This window comes from Carettochelys insculpta, chromosome 9, assembly GCF_033958435.1.
Source record: "Carettochelys insculpta isolate YL-2023 chromosome 9, ASM3395843v1, whole genome shotgun sequence".
NCBI classification, from domain to species: Eukaryota; Metazoa; Chordata; order Testudines; family Carettochelyidae; genus Carettochelys; species Carettochelys insculpta.
The window spans coordinates 2,528,272-2,552,270 of record NC_134145.1 but is presented as its reverse complement, the minus strand read 5'-3'; the positions used below and the strand labels follow the sequence as shown (position 1 = coordinate 2,552,270).

Sequence of the window (23,999 nt, the reverse complement as noted above, 5' to 3'; positions counted from 1 at the left end):
CGGGATGGTGAAGTTGATTTTCATGTTAACTTAATTACTTTGATTTATGGAAGCTGGGCATGCAGACACGGCCACGGCCTCACACCCTCCCGCCCGTAGAATCCCTCCAGCCCCTTCTCTTCTCACTCTCTCCCCTTTTCTTCCCCAAGTTTTGTGTTTTATTAGCTGGCGTTAAGTGGACATAAGTCCTCCCCCCAGACGCCTGATGTGGAGGACAAATTCCCCGCTCTGCCTTGTTTAATCGTGCCTGGATAATGGATGTATAATTGACTCATTTGAATGCTTTTGCCTACAGGAGTGCATAGCATTAAATGTTTGATTGCCTTAATTTCCAAACACATCATTATCCCCTTCTTACCCGCTCTTAATAAACACTTTATGAGGATTTTTTTTGTAACAGGGAAAAAAATCTCCACTCCTTGTACTTCTCTGAAGTGATAAACTCTAATTAAGTCTAATATTTAAAAATATGGTAATGGTGACTTGTTTGAATAAGTGGCCTGCATTTCCATAATTTCATTATTACGTAAAACACGCTAATTATTTGAAGTGCGCTTATTACTAAAAGAGAAATGGCCGTCTAATAAAGATGAAATTGGCTTTTTCGCCTTATTGCGGAGCGGGTGGCCATCCTTCACTCGCTGCCTGGTCGTTAGGCCTGGAGAGCGGGGGCTTCTCTGGGGGGGGTGGTGAGCCGAGATGGCTTTGTCTGGCCAGGCACCCTACAAAGGAGAGTCACAGCCACAGAGCTGCCGGCCAGGAGACTGCGGGGCGAGGCCACTCGCTTGGGGAAACAGGTGTCGCCTGCAGGGGTGCCGGGGCAGAGAGCCAGGGCATGGTCCAGGGCAGCCCACGGTCACCGGGGCGTTTTCCCACCCCTCGGAGATCCTCTGACCCAAGGTGGGGCCTGGGCTGGGGTCTCGCAGCTGCACCAAGCGCTCGGGATGCAGACCTGATGGGCGGAGTGTGTCTCACTGTAACGTGGCCTGCAGGCGATCTGCTGGGGCAGGGGTGTGTGTGTGTGTGTGTGTGTGTGTGTGTTTGTGTTTCTGTGTAATGTGTCCTGCAGGCGGTCTGCTGGGGCAGGGGTGTGTGTGTGTGTGTGTAACGTGTCCTGCAGGCGATCTGCTGGGGCAGGGTGTGTGTGTGTGTGTGTGTGTGTTTCTGTGTAACGTGTCCTGCAGGCGATCTGCTGGGGCAGGCGTGTGTGTGTGTGTGTGTGTGTGTGTGTGTAACGTGTCTTGCAGGCGATCTGCTGGGGCAGGGGTGTGTGTGTGCGTGTGCATGTGTGTGTTTCTGTGTAACGTGTCCTGCAGGCGATCTGCTGGGGCAGGGGTGTGTGTGTGCGTGTGTGTGTGTGTGTGTAACGTGTCCTGCAGGCGATCTGCTGGGGCAGGGTGTGTGTGTGTGTGTGTGTGTGTGTGTTTCTGTGTAACGTGTCCTGCAGGCGATCTGCTGGGGCAGGGGTGTGTGTGTGTGTGTGTGTTTCTGTGTAACGTGTCCTGCAGGCGATCTGCTGGGGCAGGGGTGTGTGTGTGTGTGTGTGTGTGTGTGTGTAACGTGTCCTACAGGCGATCTGCTGGGGCAGGGTGTGTGTGTGTGTGTGTGTGTGTGTGTGTGTGTTTCTGTGTAACGTGTCCTGCAGGCGATCTGCTGGGGCGGGGTGTGTGTGTGTGTGTGTGTGTGTAATGTGTCCTGCAGGCGATCTGCTGGGGCAGGGGTGTGTGTGTGTGTAACGTGTACTGCAGGTGGTCTGCTGGGGCAGGGGTGTGCGTGTGTGTGTGTGCGTGTGTGTGTGTGTGCGTAACGTGTCCTACAGGCGATCTGCTGGGGCAGGGTGTGTGTGTGTGTGTGTGTGTGTGTGTGTTTCTGTGTAACGTGTCCTGCAGGCGGTCTGCTGGGGCAGGGTGTGTGTGTGTGTGTGTGTTTCTGTGTAACGTGTCCTGCAGGTGGTCTGCTGGGGCAGGGTGTGTGTGTGTGTGTGTGCGTGTGTGTGTTTCTGTGTAACGTGTCCTGCAGGCGGTCTGCTGGGGCAGGGGGTGTGTGTGTGTGTGTGTGTGTTTCTGTGTAACGTGTCCTGCAGGCGGTCTGCTGGGGCAGGGTGTGTGTGTGTGTGTTTCTGTGTAACGTGTCCTGCAGGCGGTCTGCTGGGGCAGGGTGTGGGTGTGTGTGTGTGTGTGTTCTGGTCAGAGAGGCCAGGAAGTCTCTCCACCTCCCTCCTCCCCAGTTATGCCTCATCCTGGTCCAGCTGGGGAGAGCAGAGCAGAGCAGGCAGTGCCCAGCCCCTCCCTCCACACCCACACACCACCCCAGAGGTGGGCGCAGCTGCCGCTGCCCAGGGCCCTGTGGGGCTGCAGGTCAGGGCAGTGAGGCAGAGGCGCACCCGGGGCCCCACCGCAGCAGGGCTGTGGCTCAGCTCCTTTCGAACCCCAGCAGCCAGCTCGCGGCTGGGAGACGCGGGGGCTCTGATCGACTCCGCACTCGCTGCTGTGGCGGAGCTGGCAGCTGCCTTTCTCCCCTTGCCTGGGGAAGCAGAGGGCAGGGGTGGCCAAGCCAAGCGCGGCCTGGCCCGGCCCGGCTGGGGGCGCAAAGAGGAGGGAAATGGCCCTTCCAGCCATCGACCAGCTGAGCGCTCGCGCGGGCGCCTAAAGGAAGCAGGTCAGGTGCTAGCACAGACCCCGCCGAGTGGGGCGTTGCGACCCTGGCGTGCACTGCCTGTGCGGTGAGCAGCTACAGCGCGTGCTGGGACCCCCACTGCTCGTGGGGGGGTGGGCACAGGCACCACAGCTGGGGGGTGCGGGTTGCTCGCTCTGCCAGTGAGGCTGGGGCAGGGCCAGCTGGGGGTGGCAGACTGTGCCGGTATTGGCTGTGCCAGTGGGGCTGGGGGGGGCCAGCTGGGGGTGGCAGACTGTGCCGGTATTGGCTGTGCCAGTGGGGCTGGGGGGGGGGGGGGCCAGCTGTGGGGGGGTCTCACACTGTGCCGGTATTGGCTGTGCCAGTGGGGCTGGGGGGTGGCCAGCTGGGGGGGGTCTCACACTGTGCCGGTATTGCCTGTGCCAGTGGGGCTGGGGTGGGGCCGGCTGGGGGTTGCAGGCTGTGCCGCTATTGGCTGTGCCAGTGGGGCTGGGGCGGGGCCGGCTGGGGGTGGCAGGTTGTGTCGGTATTGGCTGTGCCGGTGGGGCCGGCTGGGGGTCCCATGCTGTGCCGGTATTGGCTGTGCCAATGGGGCTGGGGCTCGGGCTGGGCTGGCTGGGGGTCTCACACTGTGTCGGTATTGGCTGTGCCAGTGGGGCTCGGGGGGGGGTGCTGGCTGTGGGGGTCTCACGCTGTGCCGTTATTGGCTGTGCCAGTGGGGCTGGGGCAGGGCGGCTGGGGGTCTCACGCTGTGTTGGTATTGGCTATGCCAGTGGGGCTGGGGTGGGGCCGGCTGGGGTTCTCACTCTGTGTCGGTATTGGCTGTTCCAGTGGGGCTGGGGTGGGGCCGCCTGGGGGTGGTAGGCTGTGTCGGTATTGGCTGTGCCAGTGGGGCTGGGGCTGGCCCGGCTGGGGGTGGCAGACTGTGCCGCTATTGGCTGTGCCAGTGGGGCTGGGGTGGGGCCGGCTGGGGGTGGCAGGCTGTGTTGGTATTGGCTGTGCCAGTGGGGCTGCGGGGGGGAGGCTGGGGGGTCTCACGCTCTGTCGGTGTTGGCTGTGCCGGTGGGGCTGGGACTGGGCTGCCTGGGGGTGGCAGGCTGTGTCGGTATTGGCTGTGCCAGTGGGGCTGGGGCTGGGCCAGCTGGGGGTGGCAGACTGTGCCGCTATTGGCTGTTCCAGTGGGGCTGGGGCTGGGCTGCCTGGGGGTGGCAGGCTCTGTCGGTATTGGCTGTGCCAGTGGGGCTGGGGCGGGGCCGGCTGGGGGTGGCAGGCTCTGTCGGTATTGGCTGTGCCAGTGGGGCTGGGGCGGGGCCGGCTGGGGGTGGCAGGCTGTGTCGGTATTGGCTGTGCCAGTGGGGCTGGGGCGGGGCCGGCTGGGGGTGGCAGGCTGTGTCGGTATTGGCTGTGCCGGTGGGGCTGGGGCGGGGCCAGCTGGGGGTGGCAGGCTGTGCCGGTATTGGCTGTGCCAGTGGGGCCGGGGCGGGGCCAGCTGGGGGTGGCAGGCTGTCCTGGTATTGGCTGTGCCAGTGGGGCTGGGGCGGGGCCAGCTGGGGGTGGCAGGCTGTGCCGGTATTGGCTGTGCCAGTGGGGCTGGGGCGGGGCCAGCTGGGGGTGGCAGGCTGTGCCGGTATTGGCTGTGCCAGTGGGGCCGGGGCGGGGCCAGCTGGGGGTGGCAGGCTGTCCTGGTATTGGCTGTGCCAGTGGGGCTGGGGCGGGGCCAGCTGGGGGTGGCAGGCTGTGCCGGTATTGGCTGTGCCAGTGGGGCTGGGGCGGGGCCAGCTGGGGGTGGCAGGCTGTGCCGGTATTGGCTGTGCCAGTGGGGCTGGGGCGGGGCCGGCTGGGGGTGGCAGGCTGTGCTGGTATTGGCTGTGCCAGTGGGGCTGGCTGGGGGTCCAGGCCCACAGGATGGTGTGGGAGTTGTGGCTGTGGACGGCAGGGTGGACGTGCCGGTGGCCTGGCTGTCCCAGCGCACTGCAGGAGGTGCTGTCGGGGCTGGGGTGGGGATACAGGGTTGGAGTCCTGCCGGGTCCAGGCGAGCCAGGGGGAACTGGCCCCTGTCCCACGGGCTGGCCGGAGGGAGATCCTGTCCTGGAGCTGCCGCCGTCACCCCAGTGCAAGGGCCCATTTCCAGCGCCCTCCTGGCCCACGTGCAGAACCCACAGCTGTGTCGGGCGCCCGTGGACTGGGGGCACCCCAGGGTCGTACCGTCCCTGCCCACCACTCCCGGCCCCACTGCGTGGCTCTGTCCTGCAGAGGGGCTCGTGAGCGTCGCAGTGGAGGAGCCTGCCGGAGCCCTTCGCTGAGCCCGTGGCACAGGCAGGCAGGTGGCGGCTGCAGTAGCCGCGGCCGGTTCTGGTGCTGCTGTGCGAATCAGCGGGACCCCAGTGTGACGTTCGGTTTTGTATTTGGCTGGAGAGTGGCTGAAGGTTAGAAAATCCCAGCTCTGAACAGCCATCATCCCGTCCCCCGGGCCCCCTCGGGTGCAGGCCACGCGTGTAGCAGTCCTGTGCAGGGCCACATGCCCGACGGCTGGCTCCGCCCCGCCCCGCCCTGCCCCGCCCCGCCCCACACCGCCCCGCCCCGCCTCGCCCCACACCGCCCCGCCCCGCCACCTCCCCTGCCCGGAGCGCTGCTCAGGCCACCCTCTCACTGCTCCAGGAGCCCCCTGCCGGGGCCTCCCCCCACCAGGGTGTCGGGGGAGGGCGTCCCCTCGGACCACCCCTAGCAGGGGACGAGCAGCCGCAGGGTGGCCCCCTGTGCCCCTTAGGAGCACGGCGGGCGGGGGCAGGCGCACAGGGCTGGTGCTCACATGAAGTCAATAGAAAGCTAATTTTCGCTTTGGCGCGGAGAAATGAGGTGTGTGGCAGGGCTGTAATTGCAGCTAATGAGGTAAGTTATTCTCAAGCTGCTGGGCACTCGCTGGCAGCTTCACCTGCTCCACCTGCCGGCAGCTGGGGCATGCCCTCGCCCCACTGCACTGCCAGGTTATTTGAGGCATTCGACCGGCGGGGGGGCGGTCTGTGGACAGGCAGACCCTGCAGCCGGCTGGAGACACTGTCGGCGCCGCCTTGGGGTTCTGGCTGTGGGGCCCCAGCAGGAGGGTCCGGGAGCTGAAGGGAGGTGGGGCAGGCGGCCCTGGAGCAGTGCGAGAAAGGCCACGGCGATATTACTCATTAGCCGCGATCTGCCATTACAACATTGACAAATGGCCCCTCGGCAACTGTGTGGCGGTTCCTGTACAGCCCATAAAGCACAGGGGACAGTTTAAATATGGCCCTGTTCAGCACGGGCCTCGGGGTGATCTGTCTTCCCCGCCGGCCACAGGCTGCTGGCCTTGGCCCCGGCAGCTCCGTCTGCGCGGCAGTGGCCGGACTTGTGATTTACCCGCTGGCCCTGGGGCTCAGGGTCGCTGCCAGGTGTTGTCCTGTGCTGAGCAGCGCAGACACCCCCCTGGCTGATACCCCGGGGGGCCCAGGCAGCGCCCACTCCTAGCAGCCAGGCTGCCCAGCCGGGGTCAGCTCCATGGCAGGGTGAGCCTAGGTGTTGCTCGTGCCCAGAGAGTAGGGCAGTTGGGCCAGTTCAGCCCTCCCGTACTGGAGCTGAGCCCTGCATGGCCGTGCTGGCAGCATCAGGGCAGGGCAGGGCAGCGCCCCCAGACGTCCTGACTCACCACAGCCCCTGCAGTCATGGTGCCAGAGTCCTGCTGGATTTCTGCTGCCGGCGGGGGTGTGGCTCGGGTGCAGCGTGAGGGGTCTTTGACAGCTCAGGGCCTGGTGGTCTCAGCGCCTCTGGCAGCAGTGGCAGCCCCAGAGCTGTGCTGCCGTCTGTGGTCCCCCGGGTGCACTGGGGAGTCGTTGCCTGTCGCAGCCGGCTCCTGAGCACAAGAGCACTGGGCCTGGGGCCTGGGGCCTGGGACCTTCCCCGCAGGTCATGCTGCCCTGCAGGCGCAGCTGAACGTGCTTGTTTCTCACCTCCAGCTGGCGCCGCTGGGGAGCAGCATTGGGCCTCATTACGCCGCTGCCAGCTTCCCCCCGGGTGACTGCCTGGCAGTGCTGGGTGATGGCATCCTAGCTGCACAGCTGAGCTATTAGCCAGTGGGACTCAGGAGCTCTCTGGGCACAGGTGCCCTGCTTCTGCCCTGTGCAGATTCCCTGCCCCCCGAGATTCCCCTGGAGGCTGTGGTGTGCAGCAGGGCGCATCCCGTCTGCAGCACCCTCACTCCAACCCCCTTGCGACACCAGCCCCCTCGGTCGCAAGCAGTTCATCTCCGAGTGTTGGGGAGGGGGCCATGCATTGGCCCGGCCAGCAGAGCTGGGTGCCACGTGGGCACCCCTGGGTCCGACTTTCACAAGAGCCGGATTCTGAGCTCCCTCTCGTGGTCTGATCACGAGGGGGTTTACGCCAACTTGCACCAGACTGCTGGAGATCGGGGCCTCAGGGTGAGCTGTGTGATGGCAGGAGGTGGAGAGGCCCCACCCACTTCTTTGGGGAGCCACTGTCTGTAGGGGAGGGAGAGCAGGTGCTCCCGGCCCCACTGTCAGGCCACGAGAGCCAGCGTTCCCTGAGTCAGCCGGTGACGTGGCAGCTGGAGGACAGGAGCGCCCCACTGCCTGCGGAACTCCCTGCTACAGGACGGCACTGGGGCCGTGAGCTCAGAGCAGGCTGGGCCGGGGGTCACAGGAACAGGCGGAGGAGTTGGCTGTGCTAACACCCAGTGCGGGACACAAGAGCTCCTGGGCGGGGTTGAAGCCTGGCTCTCGCTCTTAAGAGACCAGGAGGGGCCCTTGTGTGGGGAAGAGTCTCCCCACCTGCCCAGCTCAGGGTTGATGCACTGGGGGGCCGCTGCCAGGGACAGGCGTGGGCTGGACAGGTCAGGCCCCCTCGGGTCCCAGCTGGCACCAGGCGGTTTAGTTTGGTCCCCCTGGGCCTCGCGAGAAGGCACCATCGCTCCCACTGCAGGACCCTGTCCGAGTAACCCCGCGCTGACCTCCTTCCTGCACCTCACCGCAGCCCCAGAATCAATTGCATCTTATTACTGCAATATCAATATACAATATTCCTACAATAACAGCATTGATTTTCCCGGCCGAGGCTGCACCCACGGCTGCTCCACAGCGGAGGGAGTTAATAGAGGCCTCATTAAAAATCTATAGATTGCCCCCGCCCCCAAAAGAAAAAGCAGTTTATATTCATTAGGGCTATTGAATATAAAGTAATATGTTTGTGTAGGACATTGGAGTAATGTGATAATCCGTCCGTGTATCAGGGAGAAATCCACTTAGCCACCCTGTCAGCTTGACAAGAAAAATGTGTCCATAAAGTCGGGAATACATTGAGGGAGAGCAGGGGAGAGCGAGTGCGCATATGTGTGTACGGGCAACATCAGGTGCTCAGGGTGTGCATGTGTGGCGCCAGGTGTGGGTTTATGTGGTCGTGTGTGGTACCAGGTGTGGGTGTGCATAGACGCGTGTGTGAGACCAGGCGTGAGCGTGCATGGATGTATGTGTGGCAGCAGGTGTGGAAGTGCGTGAATGGTACCAGGTGTGGGCATGTGTGTGGCACCAGGAGTAGGCATGCGTGGATGTGTGTGAGGTGTGGGCGTGCATGGACGTGTGTGATGTGTGGGCGTGCATGGATGTGTGTGGATGTGTGTGAGGTATGGGCATGCTTGAATGTGTGTGGATGTGTGTGAGGTGTGGGCATGCATGGATGTGTGTAAGGTGTGTGTGTGCTTGGATGTGTGTAAGGTGTGGGTGTGCATAGATGTGTGTGAGGCACCAGGTGTGGATGTGTGTGAGGAACCAGGTGTGGACGTGCGTGGACATGTGTATGGTGTGGGCTTGTGTGGAAGTGTGTAAGGTGTGGACGTGTATAAGACGTGGGCATGCATGGATGTGTGTGGGGTGTGGATGTGTGTAAGGTGTGGGTGTGTGTAAGGCATGGGTGTGGGTGGGCGTGCATGGGTGTGCGTGGATGTGTGTAAGGCATGGGTGTGTCTAAGGCGTGGGCGGACGTAAGACGTGGGCATGCATGGGTGTGTGTAAGGCGTGGGTGTGCGTGGATGTGTGTAAGGCATGGGCATGCATGGGTGTGTGTAAGGCGTGGACGTGTGTAAGGTGTAGGTGAGTGTAAGGCGTGGGCGGGTGTGGACGTGTGTAAGGCGTGGGTGTGCGGGGACGTGTGTAAGGCGTGGGCGGGTGTGGACATGGGTAAGGCGTGGGTGTGCGTGGACGTGTGTAAGGTGTGGACGTGTGTAAGGCGTGGGCGGGTGTGGACGTGGGTAAGGCGTGGGTGTGCGTGGACATGTGTAAGGTGTAGGTGAGTGTAAGGCGTGGGCGGGTGTGGACGTGTGTAAGGCGTGGGTGTGCGTGGACGTGTGTAAGGTGTAGGTGTGTGTAAGGCGGTGTGTGTGGACGTGTGTAAGGCGTGGGTGGGTGTGGATGTGTGTAAGGCGTGGGTGGGTGTGGACGTGTGTAAGGCGTGGGTGTGCGTGGACGTGTGTAAGGTGTGGACGTGTGTAAGGCGTGGGCGGGTGTGGACGTGGGTAAGGCGTGGGTGTGCGTGGACGTGTGTAAGGCGTAGGTGTGTGTAAGGCGTGGGCAGGTGTGGACGTGTGTAAGGCGTGGATGTGTGTAAGGCGTGCGCGGATGTGGGCATGCGATGGGGGACACGGGGCCCGCTGAGGACTGAGTGGTTAGTGAGCGCTGGGTGCGGAAGGGGGCGGCTGTGGAGCCATGGGGGCTCCGGGGGCAGGCCGGGCCCTGCCCTGGGGAGAGCGCGGTGGAGGTTTCCCAGGAGCCTGCGTCCCTGGCAGGGCTGCGCCCCCGAAGGGCGTTTCTCCGGCACGGGGCGGCCTGCGGCCGTGGGTGTTTTGTGACCGGTGTCCACGGGCTGGGCCGGGCCGGGCAGGGCTGCCGGCTTGCGCTGCTCAGTGCCTGTGTAGAGCTTCCCGCCGTTACCGCACTGACACGCGTGGACCGTGCCGCTGGCCCTGGCTGTGCGTCCAGTCACGGCGCTGCCCTGTGCCGGGAGACGGAGGAGGTCGCTCCCACGGCCACGCGCAAGCTGAGGGTGCCCAGCACTCAGAGCAGCTCTTGCTGAGACTCCTGCCTGGCCTGGCGAGCCGCGAGGCCTGACCCTCCCCTCCAGAGATGGGCACAGAGGCCTGGGAGACGGCAGCCGCTCTGCAGTCAGGGCCTGGTGTGTGCCACGGGCCTGCCCCCAGACCGTCTCCCCGGCTCTGCGAACGGGGCTTGCCTTGCTGTACAAGGGCATCGCGCCCTCCTGCACTGTCCTGGACACAGCGCCAGGGCCTGGTGGCAGGGCGTGGTGTCGGCTCTTGGGTGGGTGCTGAGATCCCCAGAGGGGTCATAGCTGCTCTCTGTGGGCCCCCCCTTGCCCTCAGTCCAGCGCTCCGCTGCCTCACCCTGCAGCGTGCACATGGCTTCCGTGGTCTCAAGCCTCTGGTGCTACACGGGAGACCTGGCAGTGCCCCCTGCCAGGCCTCATAGCCTGGTGCTGGCCATGTCCTAGACGAGCCTCTGGCGGGCCGCGGGGCTGGGTTTGCTGGTCCCGTAGGTCCCCAAGAGCCGCCGTGGGTGCTTCGGAAAGCCGCTCGGGGCGTTTGGCTGGAGTTGATGAAACTCTCCGGCGCTGAGACCCGAGAGCCGGCCTGTAATTGTGTTATGAAATCAATGGCAGCGGATTGCAGCCTACAATCAATAGCCGCCTGTAATTGCATATTAGCAAGTTGTGCTGTTCCTGCGTGGGTAATTGTCATACGCGGGTTTTCCTTCGCGCTGCAGCTCGTTGCCTTGGGGGGCAGCGGGGAGTAATGCAGGGCTGCGCCGCAGGGCTCAGGCGCTGGTGCGGCCACGGGAAGCCTCTCTCCAAGCTCTGGGGACCGGCTGCTACAGGGAGTTGTGGGTCTGGGCGGTCTTTGGCAGCCATCCACGAGGACATGGCCGGGCTCCCAGAGCGACTCCCGGTGACACCTGAAAGACCCCTCCTTGGCTGCGGGCACTGCTCCAGGGCAAGCTGGGGCCAGGCCCGGCTGGGCGCCGTCAGCTAACGCCTTCGTGTGCGGCGCTTTGGAAGCAATGCACTGCAGCATGCTGGGAGCGCGGGGCTCCGTGCGGCTTCGGGCCCAGGAGGGGCGCCCTGGCTGCAGCCCTGGCCTGGGCTTTGGCTGCTTGTTGTCCCAGTGGTCTCTGTCTGCAGCAGCCCGAGGCATGGCTCTCGGCGGGGCAGGGCCGCTCCTTGCGCCGGGAAGGGCAGCTCGCAGAGCGGTGTGCTCTGGGTACAGCTGCTGCAAGCTCCTGTCCTGGGAGTTAGCCAAGCCTCTAGCTCAACAGCTGGGGAAGGGGGAGGATCCCAAGCCAGCGCCGGCTGCGTGGCTGCAGCCACTCCAGGGCTGCCCAACCAGCCCTGGCTGGAGCTGGGAGTAGGGCCAGGTCTGCCCGCCAGGCACTGGGCATCCAGCCAGGCCAATTGCTCTTCTGTGGGTACCAGCTGGCCCGCAGCCGCCCCTGGCTGGCTGGGTCTCCAGCGTGTGCTCCAGAGTGGGACTTGGGCTCAGCAGCAGCTGGCCGTCCCCGGGGAGGCTCAGGACCGGGGAGCTGTTCCCAACCAGCCCCGACGGGCAGGGGCAAGGGCGGCTGTTCCTTTTGCATGGGGCCGGGGGAGCGACTGGCAGGTTGTGCGTGAGGCCTGGCCTGGCCCTCAGCAGGGTCCAGGCTCTTGGATCAGGGGCACAGCCTGGCCCAGCACAGCTTTGGGGGATCTGCCCCAGTCTCTCCAGGGCCAGGGCAGCCTGTGGGGGAGGTGGGCAGCGCAGGGCCTTGCCAAGTACCCAGCGCGCCCCAGGGTGGCAGGGGAGATGGCGAAAGTCTCATGCTGGGGCCTGGCTGAGCTGGCCCTGGGACTCGTCACGCTGCTGCCCACACGCACGCTGCCGGGGCTGACCCCCACTCTGACACTCCGAGGCCAGAAGGCCGGGGGGGCTTGCAAAACCTTCAAAAATTCCCAGCCCCTGCAGGCTCTGCTTAAGAAAAGCCACCCCAGGTGGAAGGGCCCTTAAAGCCCAGGAGGACACACTTGGGTATCTCCCGAAGGGGCAGCCCTGAGCTTCACCCTTTCCCTAGGCCGTGCCTGAGAGCTGGCCCTCTGGTCTAGGCACGTACCCAGGGGCTCCTCTGGGACGCGGGAATCAAATCCGTGCCTTGAAAACGTGATTTATTTACAAACGAAAGCTGGAGCAGTACCAAGGAAGCACGTGAGCGTTTTTGGTTGCTGGGTGTAATAGAACAACTGAAACTGTTGCAGTTGGAGCACCGAGAACGACTCCCCTGCGATTCGGCGTACAAGGCGGAGCACGCGGGGGAGAAGGTACCTCAGCCGGCCGGGGAACTCCCACACCAAATCCAAACTCAAATAACCTGATGGCATCTGGCTGGACATCTCCTTCTCTGTACATCGCTGGTGCTGACTGCGACGGCTGGGTCCTGTCTGGGTCTGTTCGCTCTGCCTCCACGTCTTCTCTGGGTCTTCCTGCTTCAGCCCAGCACAGAGGCTCCCTCAGCCGCCGTTCGTCAGTTCAGAAATCCCCCTTCCGCCCACTGGCTCACCTGGCTGCTTCCCGCAGCCCCTGGAAGGGTTAACCTGCCCAGGCATTCATTCTCCTGGGCCGGCCCCTCTCCGCGGGAGCCCGGCCAGCCTGCAGCCCTGGGTCGTGGCCCGTCAGATCCCCCACCTGGGCCCCTGCGCGTGTCACCAGACTGGTGCCCCATGAGACAGCCGTGCTGCTTGTGCCCCGAGCGTGAGCGCTGGCGCTGAGTCCCTCCCACAGGTGGTGCCAGCAGCATGCAGATGAGGTCTGGACAGCGCTTTGGTGATTGGCCGAGCTGCCTCTGATGTCACAGTCTCCCCACTGAGGTCAGAGCACCTGGCAAGTCACCTCAGGGTTGGTGTCTGCCGTTTTCCCGACTCTCTGCTTTTCTCGCCTTCCGAAGGAGGAACGTGGGGCCCGGCCAGGCCCAGACCATCCGGCCTCCACCACGTTCACTGCATCAGCCTGCCCTGAGCATCGTGGGAGAATTGTCGTCCCCAGCAGGCAGGGAACTGAGGCATCGCGCGTCTGGGTCCATCCTCACTCGCTTCTCGCCAGAGCGTGTGCCTCCATGGGGAGGGCTGGCGGCAGCCCTGGGAAAGGCGGCCAAGAGCCCAGCTGGTCACCGCATGGCACGTGGCTCCCGGTAGACAGGGTTCCCTGTGGGAGGCCGTGTCATCAGCCCCAAGGTGCACATGGGAAACTGAGGCACTGCCCAGCGGCTGTGACCAGTCCAGGGTCACTCAGCCTGTTGAGGGGAGCCAGGCTTACAGCCCGGAACTCGTTCACAGCTGGAGCCACCTGGGCTGCCCCCTGCACCGCCCAGGCCAGAGCTGCTCCCAGCCACCCCTTTGCCGGCTCTGGCAGAGCCTGCGGGCAGATGGCCAAGCCCTGGACCCCCCTGGACCAGCACCCGGTGCCGTCACCACCACCTGCCCTTTGAGGTCCACCCCCCGCGGCTGCCCGACCTGGTGGAACAGGAGCGTGCACTGGCCCGTCCGGCTTCCACGCGGCTCTCAGGAGGGGATGTCTTCCGCCGGCTGCCGTCGGTCTGGTGCTGGCAGTGGCCTGTCTCTGGTGAAGGGGGAGGGAGCAGGCACTAGTGGGTAGAGCTGGTGCCTGGCTCCCAGTGGGCGTGCTGTGGAGCAGGACTCAGGCCCAGCTCTGGCCGCAGGGTGTGACGTTGGGAAGCGCAGGGCCGGGGCTGAGCGGGTCCGGCTGTGCTGCTGGGGCAGCTGCATTCAGTGACTCCCCACCAGTGTGCGGGTGTGGGAGCCCTCTGCTGGGCTGGGGCGAGTCCCAGTGAGCACTGGGCCCAGTTCTCCCTGCGGCTGAAGCCCCCGCACGCCCCAGTCCTGCTCTGCAGGGCCCTGGCGGGCGGAGCACCCATTGGCACCAGCGAGCGGCTGCCCTGGCACCTGGCAGCAGTGGGCAGGTGGCTGCTGGGCCCGGCACCACTGTCACCAGCCCGCTGCTGTCTCCCCGGCAGTGAAATATGGGCACAATTAGCCCGGCTACAGTTCAATTATGATAAACAGCATTTGCACCCTTTAAGCCGTGATTAAAAGGCCTCCTCCTGCTGATCGAGAGACCTAATTTCCCATTATCGTCCCCGCGGCTGGGCTGGGAAGCGCTGCCTGGATTTACCCGCCCGAGATGGATGGGGAGGCTTCTTTATCATTTCCACATCAGTAACGCTGCAGCTTCCCCTCGCCGGCCCATCCATCCGCCGGGGCTGGGCGGGGGGCTGCCCCCCATACACACGCCCCCTCCCCGCCGTCGGGGCGCTCTCCCCAGCCCAGCCCAGCCCGGCCTGGCTGCCACCCGCGAGTGGGCAAAGTCACCCTTACGGTAAGAGCGTGATGAATGGCCGGGCGGTAATGAAATGGAGACATCAAGGCGTGGGGCGCCGAGCGAGTGGTAATCGGCGGGAGCGGAGCTGTCCCGAACCGAGGGGAGCGGGAAGAAGGATCGCCTCTCTGCTGTGTGCTGTCAAGGGAGAAATTACACATTTACTCTTGCTTTTTCTTAAGGAGACGGCCCCCATAGATCAAAACATGGATTTACAAGCCAATTTTCAACATGAAATATAGACACCAGGAATCAATTTAAGCCCGGCTTCTACTTTACAAACCGCGCCTGCGTTTAGTCCCAGGTAAATAACGCACAGGCACCCTGCCCCCTCACCACCCGCTGCTTCTCCCGCAGCTCTGCCAGGGCTCTCCACTGCCAAGACTGCCACCCGCAAAGGGCAGCACCTTTCCTGGCAGGCCAGCCCCGGCCGCAGCCGACTGCAGCCTCCTTGGAGCCGGTGCTTGCTGGGACGTGCCAGGGAGCTCTGTGGGGGATGCTGCCTGTTTCTCCCAGCTGTGTGTTGACAGTCGCCAGGGCCTGCCAACGAGCCTCCCCCATCTTGGCCGTGGCCTGCGGAATTGCCGGTGTCCAAGTCAGTCAGGGGATCCGGGAGTTGGGCTGCTCAGGGAACCAAGCTTGGGGTCACCACACCTTGGGCTGCTGGGTCTTGGTCCCACCACAGTACCTGGGGGTCCTCCGGGAGATGTGGGGGTGCTGCCCAGGCAACCCTGCCCTAAAGAGCAGGTGAAGGGTAGGAGGGAAGGGACTGGCCCTCGGGCCCCAGCCGAGGCAGGGCAGGAGGTGGGGCGGTGCAGCAGGTGCAGGGTGGGAGCAGAGGGTGTCTCGGTCCAAGGGCACAAGTCCCGGTGCTGTCACTGCTGCTGGGCTAGGGAGGGGCATAAACCCACTTCTCGGGTGGGAGCAGCTGGCACGACGGATGCGGGGCTGGGCACCTGGCCCAGGGAGAGCAGGGAGGTGGAGTGGTGTGGGGCTGCCTGGGGGGTTACCTGGGTTGCCGTACCCCAGGGAGATGGCCGAGAGCCGTGGGGGTCAGGCACAGGGCATGGGTGTGAAGAGGAAAGTGACAGCGTGGAGGGGGCTGGGGGCGGCTCCCCAGCACCCTCTGCTGACTCTTGCATGGGCTGTGGGGTGCGTGGACACTCATAGGTCCCTGCTCAGCGTGTGGTTGCAAAGGCCGTCTGGGGGCTGGGCTCTGCCTCCAGCATCTCTTCTCCCCGCCACGGCCCTCTCTGCCGCTTCCCTGGACAGGGCCCTGCTTGCTTCTTGCCGCCGACACGTCGGTCCTCAGAGCTTGGGCAGCTTGTCCCAGAGCCCAGCCTCCTGCAGCCCCACTGGCAGAGGGGGGCCTGGCCAGGCCCGGAGAGCGCTTGCTGGGAACCCAAGGCCCCAATCCTCACAGCCCCAGGCACCAACCCTTCGCTCAGGGTGGTGGGGCTTAGTGCCCATGTGCCCTGAAGGCTCCACACCTCCTCCTGTTTGCGACCGTTTTTACGGCTCAACTGGCATGTATGCTGCAGCGCCCAGGCTGGGGGCCGGGCCTGTAGCTCCCCCTGCGGGTGGCCACGCACCCGGCCTGGCTGCAGTATGGGCCTGTAGCGCCCTCTGTGGGTGGCCGCGCGCCCGTCCTGGCTGCAGTATGGGCCTGTAGCACCCCCTGCGGGTGGCCACGCACCCGGCCTGGCTGCAGTATGGGCCTGTAGCGCCCTCTGTGGGTGGCCACGCACCCGGCCTGGCTGCAGTATGGGCCTGTAGCGCCCTCTGTGGGTGGCCATGCACCCGGCCTGGCTGCAGTATGGGCCTGTAGCGCCCTCTGTGGGTGGCTGCGCGCCCGGCCTGGCTGCAGTATGGGCCTGTAGCGCCCTCTGTGGGTGGCCGCGCGCCCGGCCTGGCTGCGGTAGGGGCCTGTAGCGCCCCCTGTGGGTGGCCGCGCACCCGGCCTGGCTGTGGTAGGGGCCTGTAGCGCCCCCTGCGGGTGGCCGTATGGACCTGTAGCGCCCCCTGCGGGTGGCCACGCACCCGGCCTGGCTGCGGTATGGGCCTGTAGCGCCCCCTGCGGGTGGCCACACGCCCGGCCTGGCTGTGGTAGGGGCCTGTAGCGCCCCCTGCGGGTAGCCACGCGCCCGGCCTATGGGCCTGTAGCGCCCCCTGCGGGTGGCCACGCGCCCGGCCTGGCTGTGGTAGGGGCCTGTAGCACCCCCTGCGGGTGGCCACGCGCCCGGCCTGGCTGCGGTAGGGGCCTGTCGCGCCCCCTGCGGGTGGCCACACGCCCGGCCTGGCTGTGGTAGGGGCCTGTCGCGCCCCCTGCGGGTGGCCACGCACCCGGCCTGGCTGCGGTAGGGGCCTGTAGTGCCCCCTGCGGGTGGCCGTGCGCCCGGCCCAGGCAGGTGGTGCGGCTGCAGGAGCAGGTGCCTGGCCGGCTGCTGAGTTGCACTTAGCTCACGGCACCGGAATGCCGATTTCCTGCCGGGATGTGAGCGCAGCGGGAGCTGGACCCACCTGCAGGCTGCCAAGGTCACAGCCTCTGCGCACACCAGGCAGCAACCTGCCGACCCCTCCCCTCCCCCTCTGGCCAGCCTGGGGCTGGGGGTGGGTGTGCAGAGTGCGGCAGAGGGACTGAGTCAGCAAGGGGGCAGGCCCCAGAAGGCACAGCTGGGTGACTGTGCGGGGGGGGGGGGGGGTAGGAAGAGCCCCAGGTTGTCCCACAGGAGGCCCTGGGCCCCAGAGCTAAGCCGGGGGTGGGGGAGCACCGTGGGGCAGAGGCTGCCCTGGAATTCACCCAAGGGGGAGGCAGGGGGGGGCTCCCAGGGGTGGTTGGGGAATCAGCCCCACGCTGAGCCCGGCCTGGGCCAGATCGCTGGGAAGGGGCCTGTCCCCGACAGCCAAGAGGGCAGAGTGCGGCCGTGTGTGGCTAGTGCCGCGTCACTGGGAGCCCTGGGCCATGCGAAGCGGTAGCGGAGCGGGTTGGGGGGGTTAGCATCGGGCTGGGACCCATGGTGGTCTGTGGGTATGGGGCTGAGGATGGGACAGGCGGGCAGTGCCCCCCTGGGGTGGTGTGTGGGTCAGGGGCTGCTAGGCTCGTGCTGGGCCAGGGACGTTCCTGCCCCCAGGGGGCCTAGGGCTGCGCCCAGCCCAGCCAGGCGCTGCCGGGGCTCCCCTACACGGCAGGCGCGAGCGCAGGACCTGGCCCGTGGCGGGGACTCAGGCGCCCCCCGTGGGGCGGGGCCCTTCCCGGCAGGGCACACGGGCCTCAGGGCAGGACTGCGCAGGGGCTGGCCGCCCTCACGCCGCTCGCTCTCGCTCTCTCCGCAGACGACTGTAAGAACATCGCCAACATCATGAAGACGCTGGCCCACAGAGGGTTCATCTTCAAGCAGACCTCCAAACCCTTTTGATCGGCGGGGCGGGCCGGACAGGGCTGCATGCAGCCGGCTCCTGCGCCCGCCGCGGGAGGACGGGCCCTAGTGTTCAGACGGCGAGCGAGCAAGCGCGCGCGGCCATCGGCGACGCCCCGCTGGGCCGCCAGCAGAGGCTGTATATACGGAACGGGAAGTCTGTGTCGCCCGCGGTGGGTCCCCTGTCTGGGCGGCTCCGGCCACCGCCCGCCTGCTCCGGAGCCGCCCTGGGCGCTTGCCCCACGTGGCTAGAGCTGTAGGTCCTTCCTCGGTTCCATTGCCCCTTGTGCCCCCCCCCAGCCATGGGTCACCCCCTTTCTGTTCTGTGTTACAGGTTTGCCTTCCACCAGGCCCCACCCAGCGCCACCGTGAGGCCCAGGGGGCTGCGCAGCAGCTCGTCCCCCGTGGGCCATGGGAGCCACCGCTGCCTGCCCCACGCTCCCACCCCGTCCACGTGAACACTAACCCTCTCCCCGTATGTGACAGCAATCCGGCTTCCCCCTCCAGCCAAGTGCCTGTATTCTCTGCCCGCCAGCTCGCCCGCCGGGGCGGGGGCTCCCCCCAGACGCACGCACGCCTGGTGCTGCCGGGGGCGGGCACCAGTCCATTGCTGGCAGTGGACACACCAGCGAGTGCTGGCACAGAACGAGGGGCCGGTCAGCTGAGTGAGCCCCCTCCCCCGTCCTGACTCACAGCTCTGCCTGCTCCCCACCCGCCCGGCCCCACGGCTCCCTGCACAGCTCAGCAGCTGCTGGCTTGTTGCCTCACCCCTTTCCCTGGGAGGGCGCCCCCCCCCCCCATCCCAAGGGGCTTCAGGGGTGGTAGGGCCTTGACAGTCCTGTCAGCCACCACCCCAGACCCCACCCCCACGGCCAAGCCCCTGGTAGCTCCAGTGTCCTGGCTGCAGTGGTGATGGGGCTGCCTGGCTCCGGCCCCAGACAGACAATACAGGCCCTGCCCTTGGCGGTAACTGACTGCATGGTGTGTGGTGTTCAGCTCAGCCAGCGCTACCCCGCCCCACATCTCGTTGTCGCGTTCTGATCCTTGCTGTACATGTGCCACATGAATAAAGTTTGGGGGAAAGGCGCCAGCCCGGGTGGATGTGTGCTGGGGCAGGGCTGGGGCAGCAGTGGGTGTGGGGGGGGGGGGGCATTGCTGTCACCTGGCCCCTGTGACCCACAGGCCCAGGAGGCACCCACCAGCTCCATGAGCCACCCAGCTGCTGGAGTTGGTGGTGGGGAGCCTGGCTGGTGTGACGGGTGGGCTGGTGCCTGCTGGGGGGGGGGGGGGGGGTGGTGCAGGGTGGGGCACCTTGGAAAGGAATCTGTGGGGGGGGGGGAAGCACCCCCCCCCCCGGCTGGTGAGGCCCCCCGTGAGAGCCACTTGTGTCTCTGCCACGCCCCCCCCCCAACTGGTGGAGAGGGGCCTGGCCTAGGGCTGTCACTGCCACACAGTGAGGCCAGGCACGGGGCCTGGCAGGGCACATAGGACCCCCCCACACACACACACATCCCCCACCCAGCTGCAGGCTGGCTGGGACACGCCTGCACAGGGAGGGCCCCTGAGGGCTGGCTAACCACATGGGCCCCCCTGCAGCAGGTGCCCCAGGCCAGTCTGACACACTGCAATGGGGGGGCAGGGGTGAGCTGAGGGCAGCTGCAGAAGGCCCCCCCCCCCCCCCGGCAGCGCTGCAGTGGGCTGTGGTAGATGCCTGTCACCTCACCCAGGGCAGGTGGGCTGTTGGGGTGCTAATGCTGCGGGGGGGCAGTTAAGGCAGCGTCCAGCCCCTTGTGCACTGGGCCAGCTGGGTGAGGCCTGGCCTGGCTCCAGGGCTGCTCAGCAGGCCCCAGCCGCAGGCGCTCTCCAGCAGGCCACGAACCTGTGCCCAGGCACTTGCCAGCCTGCAGCAGGAGGTGCAGGGGCACTGCCCTGCCTGGCTCCAGCCCCTGGGGAAGCTGCCAGATGGTGACAGCTCTGCTCCCCCCCCACCGGTGATGGCAGTGCCCTGGCCGACCTGCTCCCTGGGCAGGACATACCACCCCGCAGGCTGGGAAGAGACAGTTCTCCAGTGACACCCCCCCACGCCCGCCCAATGAAGATGGACTCAGAGCAAGAGGGACCGGGCTGTATTTACAGAGGAGACACATCCCGCACACTGGGGCCCACTGGCAGAACGCGGCCCGGCCCAGGGCTCTCACCAGGGCTGTCCTGCTGCCCAGGCCTGGGGCAGGGACAGGGCCTGCTGGCAGCTCAGGGTACCCGCACTGCGGAAGGCAGCAGGATTACGCCCCTAGCAAGACCCCCTCCCAGCCTGGCTACCCTCCGTCATTGCCCCTGGAGCTCAAATCCGGGCCGCTGCCTGGCGCCGACCCGGCCTGCTGCACGGCGCCGTGGGGCTCATGGCTTCTTCACCTTCTTGATGGAGGAGGAGCTGGAGGCCGACTCCCGCCGCTTTCTCTGCCCCGCCGGGAATGGAAAGGAGAGCAGGTTAGTGGGGGCGGGGGGGGGGCGCTTGTCCGGCTCAGTGCCCTGTGCACAAGGGATTGCTCACTGCTGAGCGGGCCCAGAGCCAGGCATGAGATTACCCTTCAGCTGAGCCCCAGGGTGCACCTGGGACTACTGGAGGCAGGCAGGAAATCCCCTCCCCTAGCCGAACACCTCAAAGACCCAGGAGGGGTCAGGCCTTCCGCTCCTGCCAGTGACTGCGGCCCCCCTGCAGGCCCCAGTGCAAGGCAGCCGGCCCAGCCGCGGCCGATGCTGCAGCCAGAGGGGAGGGAGGCGCTCAGTCCGCACCATGCTGCCAGCAGGCCTGGACAGCACAGGTGTGCCAGGAACACTCGGTGCCCACCAGCCCTGGCCAGGCAGACCCCTCCCCAGGGATAATGAGCAGTAAGGCAGATAGCAGAAGACTGCCAGAGCCCTGGCACACTGCGCAGAAGCCTGGGGCAGCAGGGCTCCCTCCAAGACCTGTACCCTGGGGCTGCACAGGCCGGAGCTGAGGCAGCCTGGCTCAGCCATACGGCTGGGCTGCAGTCACCAGAGCAGCCTGCACACGATGGCGGTAATCACCAAGCACCAGCCCACAGCCAGTTCCGCCCCACAGCGCTCCCAGGCCTCACCCACCTGAGAGGACCACTATCCCAGTGCCACAGAGGGGGAACCAAGTTGCAGATGCGGCCAGTGACTCCCGTGGCTGACGTGGAGTCCCAGCCCTGCCTTCCTGCCTGGAGGAACCGTCCGGGGGGTGAAGGGGGAATCCAGCACAGGAAAATGGAGGTTAAATATAAGACCAGGCAGACCTGCGCTGGGCCAATCCCCAAGGAGCCCACCCACTAGGCTGGCCTGGGCAGAGTAGAGGCTGGGAGCATGGGCGGCAGGCTCAGTGGGGGGCCAGCCCCCAGGCGTTCACCCAGCTGGTCCAGCCTGCCCTGAACTCACCTCTCTGCAGGGAGGGGCCCGGCCCAGCTACCCTAACTTTGCTGGTGACACTGTTTCTGGTTGAAGTTTAGAACTGGAGTTCTGCCCTCAAAGCAGACGCAGGAATTGATAAAAACCAGAACCACCTCCATTGAGCTGACGGGTCTGGTCCTGCCTAGGGCAGGGGGGCTGGACTCGATGGCTTTTTCAGGTCTCTTCTAGCTCTCTGAATCTAGCGCAAGGCTGCGCTTTCCTGGCCGAGCTCCAGGGTGCCCCAGTGTGCGGCCCAGCTCCAGCCGGCTCAGCCCCAGGAGGCCAACGCTCCAGCCTGCATCTGCTCCCTGGCACACGCCAGCAGCCCAGGCAAGAGGTAGAGGAGGATGCTCCCAGTCACCCTGAAACAAGTGCTACACCCCACAGTCCCTCCTGAGGCAGGCTAAGGCCCAGCATGTGGGAGGAGCCCGCCTGCAGGGCCCCCCAGCTCCCCACTCAAACAACACACACCACCGTTTAATCAGAGGCCTTGGCCCAGCTGCCTCTGACGGCTCCATGAGGGCGAAATCCCAGGGCCCAAGGACTCGCTTACCCAAGGGCAGGAGCAGAAGCCCTAGAAATATCAAATCAAACCCTTGGCAATGGAGAGGCCCAATGGTAGATTTCAAGCCAACCTCTAAGAACGGCCACACTGGGCCAGACCAAAGGTCCATCCAGCTCAGCGTCCTGTCTGGCCTCAGTGGCCAGTGCCGGGTGCCAACACCAGAGGGAGAGAACAGACCAGGGAATCAAGTGACATGTCCCGTTGCCCATTCCCAGCCTCCGACAAATGGCGACTAGGGACAGCATTCCTCACCCACCCTGGCCAACAGCCAGGGCCGGACCTGGCCTTTGTGCACTCATCTCACTCCTCTTTGAACCCAGTTACAGTCCTGGTCCTCCAACCCTCTGCCCAGGAGCTCTGCAGGCCGACAACATGCTGTGTAAACCTGCTGCCCAGCAATTTCCTTCGCTGAGCTCTAGGTCTTATGGTGTACAAGTAACTTTTCCTCATGCACTTCCTCCGCACCTGGCAGGCTTTTATAGACCTCTATCATCCCCCTCGGTCTCCTCTTTTCTAAGCTGAGAGGTCCCCGTGTGTTTAATCTCTCGTCATAGGGGAGCCCATTCCAAAGCCTGAGTCCTGCGCGCCGCCCTTTTCCGAACCTTTCCAATGCCAAGATCTCTTTTCAGACTGGAGGGGACCACCTCTGCACTCGGCATTCAAGGTGCATCCTGCAGGCGGGAGCCAGGGCATGGTGGTGGCTTGCTGGCAGGGCGCGGGCTTAGCAGTGAAGAGTGTGTTACCACTGTATAGCACAAAAGTGTCACCAATTCACCCCACCCGCCTTGTTCCTGCTCCGGGGCACCGCAGCACCTGCCTGGTTCAACCAGGCTTTCCATGGCAATTTGCCAGAGCTGCCGAGTCGAGTTGCTTTTAATGGCAAGGAAGGGCTTTAAGGGGCTCTGCGCACACCCGGGCATGTCTGTAATGTCTATATAAATATATAAAAAGGCAGATATTCTAACTCCATCTGGAGCGGAAGAACGATTGATCTTAACAATGTAACTTCTAGCCTTCAAACCGGTGCAGAAAACAAGAAGTCAGCAGGAGTTCAGATAAAGGAAGCTTAAAAGTCAAATAACGCCGACTCTGAACCCGAGACTTCTTAGACACAAGGTCTTTTCCTTTCCCCATTAACGGGCTGACTTGTGAGCGCCGAACAAAGGGAGGAATTCTGAGAGTCAACTCGTTATGGATCAGTGAGTGGAGTCGGAGGCACAAAATCAAAGGTTCTAATCTGGAGTAACTGGCTGAACTTCGGCTTGGAACTAATTTCTCCCAAGTTGGGCTCACCTTCCGCCTCCTGCAGGCCTGCCAGAAAGTCCCTCTGGGGTCAGCAGCGTGCTGCATTCGGAGAGCCTGGCTTGGCGGCCATGGCTGGAGAGGGCCAGTGCCTCACTGCAGAGGAGGCGGTGGCCAGGCGGGAGCAGTCAGCAAGGATGCCCTAGAACCACGCGTCCCTTGAACCAGTCACACAGCACTGTGCAGGATTGGCCTTGGCCTGCCCCAGAAGCACCAGGCTAAGCACAGCAGCTGCAGTGGGGCCGGTGGCCAGCCCAGGCAGCTGTGCCTGGCAGGGAGGCTGGGGCCTAGAAGCAGCTGTCAGGGCTGCCTGCAGGGCACATGGGCAAGGCCCCCCAGCACTGCCAGCTGGCGAGGGGTTGGCTCCCCAACAGGCTTGCTGCAGTACTCTGCAGTGCACAGGTGAGCTGGGCCAGGCCCTGCAGTCCCAGTGCAGAGCAGGGTCCTGTGCTACGGTTGGGGGTAGCAATGCTGGCCTGGGGTCCCTCCTTCCCGCCAGCCCCCGAGGTGAGTGGTGCTGTCACACTCGCTGCAGGCACTGGGCGCCGACAGGCCCTCCCCAGGAGGAAGGACGGCCTGGGAATGGGCTGTGCTCCACCAGTGACTCGCGGGGACACCCGGGGCAGGCTGCCGGAGGACGGCCCGAACGCACTTACCGGGAGCCTGTTTGGGAGGGTTGGGGAGGGACCAGTCACCCCTTTCAGAGCCCGGAGCACAAGGCGCAGCAGCCCCAGCCCTGCATCCGTCCCAGATGCCCCACCACAGGAGGCGTCAGCCCCTCCTACCGCTCTGCCCGGAGCTGGCTGGTGTCCCTGGCTGAGCTGGCCCTGCGTGCCCATCTGCAGGCCTAGAGCCAAACCCTGCACCGTCAGCAGCCCCGCCCCACGCCCTGCCAGGGCCGGATGGCCGGATACAGGGCAGCTCCTCCGCCCAGCTCACCTGCAGCCAGATGGCTAGAGAGCGGAGCACAAGCTGCTCCTCCCAGACACCCCTCCAGCGAGGAGATCGGTGCTTCCCCTCCAAAGGTACCAGGGAACGGTCACAGTGTGAATGCGCTTGACCTTTTGTCTTGGACTAATCTAATTGTGTCGTCTTTGTGTAATCAGCCGGTAAAGGTCAGAGCTGTATTTAACGGGGGCCTTTAGGTACCGAATTTGCCTTGCAGTGAATTCAC

The 23,999-nt window shown here is 64.9% G+C and overlaps 2 protein-coding genes across 5 annotated transcripts in view; one reads left to right on the top strand and one right to left on the bottom strand.

The window, feature by feature from the left end:
- ERI3 (ERI1 exoribonuclease family member 3) overlaps nucleotides 1-18,592 on the top strand; it is a 210,925-nt gene extending 192,333 nt beyond the window's left edge. For all 3 annotated transcript variants that reach the window (XM_075003314.1, XM_075003313.1, XM_075003312.1), the window contains exon 8: nucleotides 17,426-18,592. In XM_075003314.1, coding sequence (XP_074859415.1) covers nucleotides 17,426-17,508 — 83 coding nt within the window. In that variant the 3' untranslated portion in view covers nucleotides 17,509-18,592. The remainder of the gene's footprint in view (nucleotides 1-17,425) is intronic.
- A 1,027-nt stretch (nucleotides 18,593-19,619) lies between these two features.
- Nucleotides 19,620-23,999, bottom strand: part of DMAP1 (DNA methyltransferase 1 associated protein 1) — a 46,152-nt gene continuing 41,772 nt past the window's right edge. For both annotated transcript variants that reach the window (XM_075002487.1, XM_075002486.1), the window contains exon 11: nucleotides 19,620-19,965. In XM_075002487.1, coding sequence (XP_074858588.1) covers nucleotides 19,906-19,965 — 60 coding nt within the window. In that variant the 3' untranslated portion in view covers nucleotides 19,620-19,905. The remainder of the gene's footprint in view (nucleotides 19,966-23,999) is intronic.